The sequence below is a fragment of the Ciconia boyciana genome, chromosome 3 (genome assembly GCF_034638445.1).
Source record: "Ciconia boyciana chromosome 3, ASM3463844v1, whole genome shotgun sequence".
Lineage (NCBI taxonomy): Eukaryota > Metazoa > Chordata > Aves > Ciconiiformes > Ciconiidae > Ciconia > Ciconia boyciana.
Genome location: NC_132936.1, coordinates 87,488,865 through 87,501,716, shown reverse-complemented (window position 1 = coordinate 87,501,716; position 12,852 = coordinate 87,488,865). Strand labels below are relative to the sequence as shown.

At 41.1% G+C, this 12,852-nt stretch overlaps 1 protein-coding gene across 1 annotated transcript in view; it reads left to right on the top strand.

The window, feature by feature from the left end:
- Positions 1 to 5,746: 5,746 nt before the first annotated feature.
- Positions 5,747 to 12,852, top strand: part of RGS7 (regulator of G protein signaling 7) — a 236,615-nt gene continuing 229,509 nt past the window's right edge. The window contains exons 1-2 of the mRNA XM_072858044.1: positions 5,747 to 5,832; positions 6,995 to 7,106. Coding sequence (XP_072714145.1) covers positions 7,029 to 7,106 — 78 coding nt within the window. The 5' untranslated portion in view covers positions 5,747 to 5,832; positions 6,995 to 7,028. The remainder of the gene's footprint in view (positions 5,833 to 6,994; positions 7,107 to 12,852) is intronic.

Sequence of the window (12,852 nt, the reverse complement as noted above, 5' to 3'; positions counted from 1 at the left end):
AGACTTACTCCTAATCAATCCTTAATAAGTGGCTTATTCTATTTTGATCTGAGCAAATGCAGTCCTATGAATCAAGCCCGAGAGATTTTCTTGAGGAATAAAATGGAAGGACCAGTTGCTTGGTTTGTTGGAGTTTTTGTTGTTTTAGCTACAAAAAAACCCCACACCAAAATACTGTGGGTCTTTTTTTTTTTTTTTTTTTTTTTAACCTGAAACTACTAGCTTGGGCTATAAAAGAATTTTAGCTAAATTTGCAAAACCACAGTCACAGTGTTTTCTTTCCCTACTTCATATAAAGTTGTTCTTTAGTTGGACACTCCTGTATGAGGTATGCAGCATCTGAAGATGTTGGTATTAACCTATAAATCTCTCATCTTTGCCTGTCAGGAGAGAGTCATAAATACCAAGTAATAAGAGAGATGCTGGGAGCAATACACCCTTATTTCAAATATTTTATCTGAAGCAGAGATCAAGTGTCCCATTCCCCAAACTCTAGGTTTGTTCTGTGTCAATAATATTTTGACACAAAATGGAAAAGCCTCCCCAAGAGCGGTTTTGGGAGTTGGGAGACCAAGATTCAGAACCTTGCTTGAGTCGAGGATATTGGTATGATGAGATTCAGATTTGACTCAAAACCTCATCTTTTTTTCTGGAGATTAGTTCTATTCCTACGTGCTTGCTTGATTTCTCTAGTCGGTAACTTGGACGTAAGATCAGGAGGAATTAATCTTGAGTCTTCCAGGCAGTTTTTAAGGAATACAGCATAATACGTCTCATTTCTGTAAATGCTTTCACTTTTTGAGGAAATAAGGGTGTATAGCTGGTTGTGGTAGTTCTTTCTGTGGAAAGAAGATTAATGTTGATCCATACTATTTGCTTATCAGATAGCTAATGTAATCTGTTTCTCTTTGACTGAGAAAGACTGCCCTCTTTTGGATATAATTAGAACTGGCTTAATTGTCAAGAGTGCAGTACAAGTACTTGAGGTTGTTATGCGTTGTAGAAGCTGTTGAATTTCCATGGATAGCTGTGGTGGGGCATCATATTAACAGCAAATTCTATGTAACTGTGGATTTTCTAGGACAGTAATAATCAGAATTTTCAGTAGGGTATGAAATTAGTTGCATTAAAGTTTCAAATATATGCAAATTGTACTGCATGATCTGTATGGGGGGGGGTGTGTGTATCAAACTTCAAAAAAAAGATTATGGAAAGGTGGGCTTTCCTTATTTCTAATAATTTTCCATTCCTGTGAAACCGTCTGCCCATGACTAGCTTTTATTTTGTTGTTGTTCTATCGGTTCAGAGTGTTTTCTTGTTAAATCTAGATTGCTTTTTAGTTACCTTCTTCTTTTCTGTTTTAAGTCCTCTTTTTGTTGTTTTTTAACTCTTGCCTTAACTAACGGAGTACAAATAGCTTTGATCTTCAGCGTCATAAATTGACAAAGGTAATTAAAGTTTCAGTAGGGTTGGCAGGTAGGTGACAAACCAAATGCCTAGGGCTTAAAAAAAGTGCCATGAAGGAAGTGGTGAAGTTTGTAAGTCAGTGCTGGGTTCAGTTCTAGCAAATATATACTGTAACCTGTAATCATCTGAATGACATTTGAAGACCTACATTAAATGGACTGATTGCAATTCACTCCTGAAGAAGCAGGTGTTCAAATCTCATCATAAAGGCCAAGGATTGGGCCTGGAATCACTGTCTACCAATTCAGAGCCTGGCACTGAAACACTTGTGGTTCTGCAGGGTCACAAATACATCAGTTCAGTTAAAGTAGACAGACCATCTCTGTGCCTAACCAGGCTAGCAGAAAAAAACCCCAGGGTTTTATGCTTTAAGGTAGCACAGTATTAACTCATGTCAGTGTTTGGAGCCTAGTTAACTAGAGTGTGTTATTTTAGTAAATTTGAATATGAATGTTTATAATGCTGTAATGTTTTGAAGACTTGGTCATGGAACAAGATCGTGCTGTGCTAAGAGTTTGCACAACATGTCTTTACTCCAAGGAACATTCAGTCTAGGCATAAGACAAGAGATAAATTGATGGATATAGGCAGCATACTGACATAATGCTACAGCACCGGTCAGCAGGACAGACAACAAAATTCCTCATCTCTTTCACATCCAGATAGATTGTCATATACATCCTGACATAATATTTTGACTTAAAAATGCCTGTGTGTTATGTGTACCATGTGCATGTGATGTTATTGGAATACTTCAGTTGTACTGACAATGCAAACTAAACACAGAAAATGTAGTCACCACCTTGCTAAATCATGTGTACTTTATTGCCTTGTTAGATAAAGCTGCCCCTTGGCAGCCTTTCCCATCATCTTTGTTTTATTAATGAGTAGTTTTGCCTTGCATTTTGAAATAGGCCATTCCTCTTCTGGCAGACCATGCTTTCTGGGGATGCTAATGCTGGTTGTGTACGAGATAAGTGATGACTCTCAACATGGGAAAGATGTGTAAGTAATTTATGAATTAAAGCCTTTTATAGACTATTGAACAAACACATCCAACTGCATTACAATGAGATTATCCAGTTATGTATTTTTAAAAGAAATTATTTTCTTTTTACTTGCATTTATGGAAGTAGTCCAGCCCAGGGTCTCTTTCACCACAATATGGTTACAAAAAGGAAATTCTGTTGGGTTCTTTCTGGTCTTCTCTTCTGTTTAACCCTTTCAGGGTTTGGAGTTTCTGTTTCATTTCGATAGTGGACATGCTGGTGAAGTGGAAAAAATTTTGGTGTGCTTCAGCATAGCAAGTCTGTAGTTATGAGACTCGTTGCTGGGATGTTTGAGTTATTCCTCTGGTTCTGAACAACATTAAAGACTGTGTGTGAAATATAGTTCCTTTTGGCATTCCTGGACAAACACCTGTTGACTTCAGTAGGTCCAAGTCATTGCTCTGTCTAAATATTTGCTTTAGAACTTCATTTATGATAATGAAATTTGGTTATTTTCAAAGAAAATATATAAACCTCCCCTAACTAGTATAGCATTTTGTATTTTACTTTATTTGTGAAATTAATCAGAATGATTAAAGCAAAATTAAACCAAAGGCAAGGATTAACCAAACCAAAGGATTAACCGGCAACCAAAACCAAAGATTGGAGGCACTATAGCCAAAATCTAATTCAGTTGGGGATACCTCTGCCTTTAGTTTTGAAGAGATTCTCAGAAAATAAAAGCTTGGAAATCTTGCTGCCTAAATTAGTCAGCTTTGTTGGGGAGTTTTTCAAAGACACATAACCCCTGCCAAAATCCATTTGTTGAATAGCTTATAGTAAATAGGTAGATTGGAATCATCTTGTAAACAACTTCATGTGTGTCGTCCAAGAATTGCAGTACAAAAGAGTTTCATTTTCTCTGGTGGTCTGTTTTTTTTTTTTTTTTTCACTTGGATTAGTAAGAAGATGAGGCAGAGTAAGAAAACAAATATATGACTTTATTGGAAACTTGCTAATGTTTGATTTTTATGCCCTTTAACACAATTACTATGTTAAGAGTTGTCTGGCAGAACAAATGGAAGGAATATGTGTATTATAAATATTTTTAACGATTTTCCTTCTATCCCTCTTTTAGGGTAAAATTGCATTTAAAGCGTATTTTGAGCAGTTTGTATTTTTACTCTCAAAAAGAAATTTAAACACCAGTCTGATAAATAAGATTTTGAGTTTATTTTTATGCCATACAACCACAAAGGTGTCACTTGTGTTCTTAACAGATCTTGGGAGGCATTTCCCTTGACTTGCAGTGCACCTGTCAGTCTTACATAGTCAAATCTATGAGATCTGAACACTGCAGTGCTGCTCATTTAGGATGTCTGTGTGAAAGCTAGGGAAATTATAGACTGAGATCTTTATTGCTGGTACCCATTTCTCAACAGTGGAGTGGACTGAATCACAGGGTCTGTTGGAAGAGTAATATTTTGATTCAAATTTCATTGCTTAGCCTCATCAAGATGCTATTGTACATCAAGTGGATTTTAATGGGAAACAAGTCTTTTTGCAGTTCTCTGTTTATTCTTTAGTTTCATAATTTTATCTGCCTGCTATTTTCACCATTGATACTTCTGCACTTTCCCCTTGTGCTGTTGAATTCTTTCACTTGTGTTGATCTCTCTTCTGTCTCAAAACTCCAAATTTCTCTCTTGTCCACACCATTTGTTTCCACATTGCCTTTTCCTTGTGACATACTAAATTATTCTCCTCTGTAAAAGTCGAGACATACAGTGTCTGTTTGCTACAGAGCTCCTTTCCTTTGCTGCCAATATATCTCATTGAACCGAGCTGTTGATTCTTATCCTGTGTTGTGTCATTTCACCTTTTACTACTCCTCTCTCTGAAGAACATTCCTATTCATGTTGGAGATCCTCTTTCTTTACTCTGGTGTTCATTCTAGGACCATTATCAAACTTATGTCTTCCTTTCCACAGCTCTCCAAGAAGTCCAGACCAGCCCTGTCCTTTCTCCTTTATTTTGTTGTGGCCACTGTGACTCCCTATTGTTGTCTTGGCTAATTTGTCACGTTCTCTGTTAAAGGATCTGAAGGCCTCTGCAAAATTTGGAAGAGCAGTTAAAAGTAGTTGCAGTAGTTGATAATAGCAAACTTCTAGCAGGATAGTGTTGATCTGAGTCTCTTTGAGATGTGAGAAAGGTAGAAAAAGTAAAAGTGGAGGTGACCGCAGTATGTATGGAAACCTCTGTGCTTGATTTGTGTGATTTACCAGTGCACACTTCACAAGGTGCAGTGCACAGTAGATGATGACTTCTTTTGCAAGATCATCCTTGTAGTAAGAGTTACTGTTTCCAGAAGAGACACTTTCAAATGGGAATATCCCAAAGCTTAACCACTTAAGTATCTTGTGTTCTTGTGGATGTTGAGTTCTGGGCATTTCTGCCCTTTTGGAAAATCAAAGCATTCTTGTCCATATGTGATGAGGAATTAAGACTTACAGACCCGACCTTTTTCTTTTATCATGGCCAATGCTAGGCCTTCACAAATTAGGCAGATGCCTGGGACATAGCAGAACAGCCCTGAGGGTGTCCTGAGGAGTCCTCAGGGCTCCTTCCTGTCCGGCTGGAACAGACTCGCGCTCTGCTCTCTCCGTTCCGCTGCTCAGAGAGGTCTGCAGTGCCAACTGGCACAAGCTCTCCCTAGTTCTCACTGGAAAAACTACATGAAGTGTCCAGCATAGGGCAGAGGAAGAGGCAGATTCCCTGTTGCTGTCGGTATAGGACTAAGAAGAAGGCGACACACTTTCCCCACCAGTGTCTTTCACCACCGACTCCCCCCCTTCCTTCCCTATCCCATTAGCCCACATTCTCTTCCTGCCCAGCCCTCCAGTGCTGCCTAATCTCATTTACAGGGGCTGCTGCCAGATCTGCTGGCAGCTGCAGTTTCTTGGCCGCTGTTTTCGGTGAGCGAGCCGAGAGCGCCGAGCAGAGCAGGAGGAGGAGGAGGAGGAGGAGGAGGAGGGCTGCTGTGCGGCGGAGCGGCAGCAACAGCGGCAGCGGCGGCAGCAGCAGCACCTTTGACGTGCCCGTCCCCCACGTGACGGCCGCTCCATTGCGGGGAGGGAGCTGAGCTGCCGCCGCTCTGGCAGAGCGGGGGAGAGCCGCAGCCTCGGCGGCGGCGGCGGCACCGGCAGCAGCGCCTCCGCCCGCAGTGCGTGTGTGTGTGTGCGTGTGCGTGTGTGTGATGAGCGATCACCGCGTCCCTCCGCCCGCTGCCGGCTGACACCGACCGCGCGGGGCGCGCCAGGAGCAGCAGGAGGAGGCGAGGAGCCGCGGCCACCGCGCAGTGACCTTGGCCCAGGAGGTAAACGAGCCGGGCGGGGAGCCCGCACCGCGCCGCTCCGCACCGCTCCGCTCCGCTCCGCGCCCCCGCCCCGTGCCGCCTGGGGGGAGGCCGGGGCGCCGCCGTCAGCCGCCCGGGCGCCGCCGCCGCTGTCCGCGGTGCTGAAACGGCGGGCGCCGCGCCGGGCTCCGCGCCGGGCTCCGCGCCGCCCCGGGCTCCCCGCCGGGCGAGCCGGTTCTCCCGGCCATTTGCTGCCAGAGGCGCGCACCCAGGGCCGGGCAGTGCGGGGGCAGGGCAGGGCGAGCCGCCGCTGTGGGCGAGGTGCCGTGGAGCCCGCACGCGAGAGGTCTGGGGGGCAGGTGAGGGCTTTGGAGGCGAGTGTTCGGAGTAGAGCTCAGCCCTCCGGGCTCTCCGCAACCGCCGGTGCGGTCTGTAGATGGAGCACATTCTTACACCTGCGTGCAAAGCCGGAGCTACGGCATGATCTGAGCTCTTGCTTAGTGCAGCTCCCGTGTGACCGGGGGGAGGGCGGGGAGGAGACGGGGCTGGCGGCGGAGCCGGTGTTTTGCAGTGAAGTCCGATGAAAGTAGGTGAAAGCAGCCGGAAAGGTTTTCTGGCTTGGTTCTTCCTTCCCCCCCGTCACCTGCTTCCCTCCCCCGGCACGTGTGTAAGGGCACGCACGGGCTGGGGAATTAAAGACAAGTTTAAAGCGTCTGCTTTGCTTTTTGTGCGTTTGGGGGCTGTGAAAGTTGCTGTGGCCCGAGCCGTGAGGAGAGGGCACTGCTGAACGCGCAGCCGCGGGCCGAGTCAGCCCTCCCAAAACTGGGGTCTCCAGACACGGTGCGGAGTATCCCTCGGTGAAGCCTGTGCAGGGGAGGAAGGACCGCTTTGTGAGGAGGCGTCTGCATGATATGGTGGTTAGTGGTATGTCAGGGAGCTATTTGGAGTGACAATTCATTAACGTCTAAATTAGATTAACATATTACATTCATTATTTACAGGCGAAAGAGAGTAATGACAGTAAATGGTGAATTAGCAGCTTTGCTCCAATGTAAATATCTGTTGGAGTAAGAGCACACACTGATTCTGATAACATGTTGGTAGAAAGTCAGGGCCATTAATCATCAGGGAAGGAAAGAGACCTGAGGCCATGTCTCACTGAAACCGTTTTTACCTTTTACAGTGCAACGTTCAAAAGCGGATCAAATTTGTGGGACATGGCACAAGGAAATAATTATGGGCAAAGCAGCAACGGGGTAGCTGATGAATCCCCAAACATGCTGGTGTACAGAAAGGTAAGCCGTTGTGTTTTTCAAAAGCTGCGGAAGGGACTTCGGGACATGGTGACGTCCTGGTATCTTTTGCCTAGCAAGTGAGGCCATTATTTTTGCTATTTCTCTCCAATTTCATGAGGAGGTGCTTTGCGTTGAATCGAGCAGTCTGCTTTCAGAACATGATCACCTGCCACTAATTTGGAATGTTTTGTGTCTGTTGACATTTGTGCTGCCTAACGCAGTCTAAATGGCATGTGCAAAGTAGGTCTCTATCCCAGGTACTACTAGTGACTCCTGTTTTGAGAAATGACTGGATCTGGTGTTCTAAATGGTAAAACACGCACACGTGTCAAATTTGCATCATGTTCAGAAACAGTTGGCTTTCAGTTTGAAATGCTTGATGTATTTCATTTACTTTCTGCATTGATGCATATGATATGTGATGGTGGTGATGTGCAGAGACTGGAATATGTTTTGAGTTCAAGTGTTCACTTGTAAAATCTACTTGTAAAATTAATTCATATATTTTAAAGCTAGATATGAACTGTATAATACAATGTTGTGTATTTCTGTCTTTGGGCAAAGATTTTCAGAGTGCAGGGAAGTCAGAACCATTAACTTATTTCATATGAGGGGGAAAAACTGATTAAAGATGTTACTTATTTGCAGTCGCCACAACTTAAAAAAAACCCAAACACATACACTCCAGGGATTCTCTCTGGGAAGGATTTCTAATGTAGTTATTCTAATAGCATCAATATACAAATTTCCAGACATTGAACTCCAGTAGCGGGGCTTATTTAGCCACTGCGCTTTCATTTAAGTGACAGTAAATGCTTGGGGATTTTGAGATGCGTTTATACATTTATTTTTTTTATGAAGCTTTAATCGTATTTACCAAAAAAGAGTAACAAAATAAATTCTAATAGTAATGGAGAAAAATAACTTTGCTGTCACAAACTGAAATACATAATTATGCAACTACTTGTTTATTCCTAGAACACAGTGCTTTCTAACTTGTTTGTGGTTGTTTTTATCAGGTGGAAAAAAAATCAATATTTTTACTTTGTTAGAGGCATTGACTTTTCTTTTTGTAAGTTAACTGTAATAGAAAGCATCTGATACACACTCAGTTTAGTCTTTGAGGTGAACTGAGGTATCATCAGTAACTGTGGTAAGCATTCTTTTCCCAGAAATTAAAAAATAGTCTCAAAGTGAAGTCTGATGCATGCTTTTATCTCTTTCTATTTTCAAATATGTTGCTGATTTCAGTTAGTTGGTCATATTTGCTATTTTGAAAAATTAGGCTCTTTTTACATAAGTGAATGAATTTATGAACTTATCCTTAGTTATCCATCTATGTAAGAATGCACATCTAGAAAAATATGGGGTTACCTTGCCATTAACACCACAAGTGTGTTTCAAAATGCAATGATATGCATGAATTTATATGTGAAAATATGCTGCAGATATTAAAAGCAATATACCAAAGCTTATATTGTTCTTCATAGGTTTTTGATCTTTCTAAACAGAATCTTTCCACATATGTCACGTACTTCCATGCTGAGAAAGAAGTTGTTTCTCAGCTTATTTAGTACACGGAAGGAGAACACAGAGAAACTGTTTCTTTTCTCCCGTGGTGACTTTGTCTGAGGAACTGGTCAAGCTTGTGATCCATTATATTTAGTGTAACTTCATGCCAAAATTTTAACATTGCCCCTGAGCAGCCTCCAGGTTGAAATGGAACTGCCGAAGCAAGTGACGAGAATCCTGGTGATACAGGGGAAATTTGAAAATGGGGAGTGGGGATAGGACACACAACCTCAGGTGTATGCTCAGCAAATCAAAGCATCAAACACCTTTTCAGTTGTCTGTAAATCGGCGGTAAAGGGATGATATCAGTTTGTGTCTTCCAGCGTAGCAGTGGTCCTTCCCTTGTTGTCGCTGAAGTGCAAGTGCTGCACTGAGTATTAAACTTCCGAAGAGCGCTGACCTTCTACAGCATTACCTGCCATATTTATTTTTGTACATGTCAACTTACTTTTGAGGCATGGTGAATCAAAAGATCATTTAAGTTTGTGCACACTGGTGTTAGAGTACAGAGAGAAAACTAAGTAGTCCTTCCTTTGGCAGTATTCAAGGAATAGGCAACAAAATAATAGATAACTTTTTAAAAAGTCACCTGCCTTTTTTTGCAGTACGATATTGCTGTAATCAAATGTGTTATAAATTCTGTGTCTAGAACAGACAGGATAGTAAGAGGAGGACAGTTAGGTGGAAATAATTTCACTTCAGAATATATCATCTCTGAGTATAATTCTTTAATAGCAACAACTAAATCACAGGATTCCTTGTAATACATTTGAAAACACAATACTTCTCTGTTTGTCATTGTGTTGGAAATGAAAGCATTCTGCAGAGTGAACAAAGAACTAGATCTGCCAGCTTCATGAAGGACTTTTTTTTTTTTTTTTTTTTGGCCAACTGGAAAAGTATTAATAGTTGCTAGAAAAAAAATGTAAATGTGCTATGGGCTGGCTTCAGAAGGAAACTGAATTTGAAGTCTTATATTTTGAATAATGTTGCTGAAGTCCACAAATGCGGCAATGCTTTCTTCCAGTAGTTTATACAACATCAACATGTGGAATAGCACACATCTTGTGATATGTGTACCTACAAGGAATAGATGGGACATCTCTTACTACTTGTGTTAACGAAGAACTAAAATTTGGCCGTGCTGAGTGAAGACCATTACTTTGGCTATAAACCACAATTTTGTAATCTGGTAATTCTGCTAGTCTAACTTTCAGACACAATCTGAACTAAGTATGTTCTAAACTACATGGAGTTGCAGCCCTGGGTTTCCTGAATCCTGATTCTGTCAGGAGCATTTTATAGAAAATTCTATACAGAATGAAGTTCTGGTGTTTACAAATCCAGTATTTAAGGCTTGAGTTGTTATAGAATCAGTATTGCACTTTAAATTGCAGACTCTTGACAAAAAAGGCTGCTGTTCTAGTTTTTTAACATATAAGATGGATTATCAAATCGTAATCTAGAGTAATATGGAGTGTAGATAGCCTGTTATTCTCATAGTAGCTTGTATTCATAGACAAAGACGGGTTTCATTGCCTTTTGCTTTTGGATATGAAATTTTTTTTTTAAATCAGCATAGGATAATTAAATATTCAGTGCATACATAACTTAGAATTACTTATTTGAATCTGTGATGGAAAAGACAGCAGCACAGATAAATAGTTCCTTATATCATTTTTACACTGCCTTTTAGGATGCTTGTGTCAGTGTTTTTATGCCTTGGGGAATAGTTTTTATTTTAATAGCATGTCAGCTGCATTATTCTTTTTGGCTATCAGCCTAATTATAAAGTAATGACATGTGACACATCGTTGGTACTGACATACCTTAGAAAAAGTCCTGAATTTTTCTGCTAGTAGCCTGAGGCAAACATTAAAAATGTAAAACCCCTGCTTTTACTTCCTCTCCAACAGAGTCCATTCCAGTCAGCAATTAAGAGATAAGACACTAGAATCCGTAGTATTTTAATATCACAAGTTGTTCATACAGAAATCTCAGATTTCATCAACTGTAACTTACTGCTGCAAGCTATTTCTTAAAGAAGAAACTTGAGATGTAATATAAGGGCTGTATTGTGCAGCTTTTCTAAGTTTCAGAGCCTGACCTGCCTTTTTGTTTTTTTAATCTCATGCATGGCACAAATAATTAAAAGAATAAGAGTTGTGTTTGAGGAACTTCCATTTTAGACCTACTGCTGGTCCTGCTAAACCTTTTTTTATCTTTCTGGACTGTACTTTTCTTACTTTTTTAGTCGAACATATGCTGCAAGGATTAGGAGTTCTAATTTGTAAGTTTAATGTTTATTGTATTGCTGTCTGAACTAGCTTCATTTGAGAGACGATAGCTTTATTTTGTAGCAGTAAGGTTAGCCTTGTCTGAATAATATTATTCTTGTGACTGAGACTTTGATTCTCTACCTTTCTCACTGCCCCGAGTGTTAAAATAGCTTTTGCCAAAGTTGATTAGAATTACTAACAGTTGGGGCTTTCAATGCTGTAATGAAGATAATAAGGTGTTTGTTCTGTTCTTGTGACAATTGTTGAAGGTCATGTATGCCAGTACTCATGTATAGCAAGGGCGGAATTTGTAATCTCAAGCTACTGCTTAGTTTACTGTGATCTGATATTCTTCATAGAAACTATGCCTCCAAAGTGTGATACTTAGCAAATGTTGTTGTAAAGGAGCAAGAGCCACACAGTGACAACATTGGAGGCAATAGTGAGCACCACTTTCTAATAACCATTCTCCTCTCCTCTGCTTGTACCAGAGGTGACTTCCAGTGTAGTGTGCAGATAATACTGTGTTCTCATGTGGCTTTTATCAACTGCTCCCTTAAAAAAGATTGTTGGAAGAAAATGATATCACAGATAACTGTATTCCTTAGAGCCTGTGAGACTAAGGAAGGACATGGTAGGTGAGATTTTTCTAAGTGCTGTCACTCCTTTAGGTAAGGGAAGAATTAGTCTGATACTATGCATTTCTGAATAAGCCATTGCAACCTATGGAGGCATCTTGCTCCCAGTGTAAACTACTGAGTTTGGTACTATATTGCAAATGCCAGGGTACTCTAAGGTACTAGAAATAAGTGTTTTTTTGTCTTTTAATTAAATTACAGTATACCTTTACATTCTGTTGTTTCTTCTTCCGAGAACACAGAAGAGTGGTAATGTTGCAAGTCTTGGATCCTGGTCTTGGTTTTATTCCAACACTCATCATTATAGAATTGACAGAGAAAGGTCTACATTTGTGTACCTCAGGAATTCCAGCTGTAGGAAGAACAGAATTTACCTCCCTATCCAGTATGAATGTTATGAGGATGTTGTCATAGTTCTGGAGTAGTTAGTTGATAGTGAAGTAAGCTATTACATAGGTAATATTTACAGGGCAGAAACTTAATACTGAAGGACAGAATAGTTGCTAGATGCTGTGGAGTGCCTTTCACGTGGTGAGACCTCATGTTTCCCTGTATGCTCTCACCCTCATGTTTTGTATCTACCCCCTGTGCAGTGATTCACTTTGATGCTGTATCCTTTCCTGGAATGGTTATTGTTAGTACTAGGTGTAGCATGTATGTTTTGGTATCATTTGTGATAAGAGCAGTAGAAAGGATTTGATTGTCTTCACAACTACACAGAACCACTGAAAATGCCAAGGAAACCTGCTATGCCTACCTCAGTCTGCAGGTGGCTAGATCAGTGAGAGGGGCACCTGCCCTGTGTGTTTGCTTTGGTGATTCCTGCGGGTATTTCCCATCCTTTCTGTTCTCTTCCTTCCACTAGGTGTAGAAACGTATCAAGTGGTATTGCAGTGAGAGGTTTACTGCTGCTTACTGTTCTGAGCTTGATGTGCTCGGATCGCTGGCATTACTGTCAAATGCAAAAACCCCACTGAATTCTGTGCCACCATGTTACTTCCTTTCTCCATCCCACATGTGCTGTCTGAAAACTGTATGTGCCTGTTTTGATTGTGCATTGTCATTTTCAGTTTCTCTGCTTCTTTTCCTTTGAAGCAGTCTACATTTGTAGCTATGGAAACAATGATGCTATTGATGGTGACGTGCAATACGGAGTCAGAAATTGTTTGTTTTGGAGTTTGGAGTTTTGTTTTCTTTTACTTCAGACTTACAACACTCTTTGTGGACTGCAGGAATTTTTATAGTAACCTCTATCAT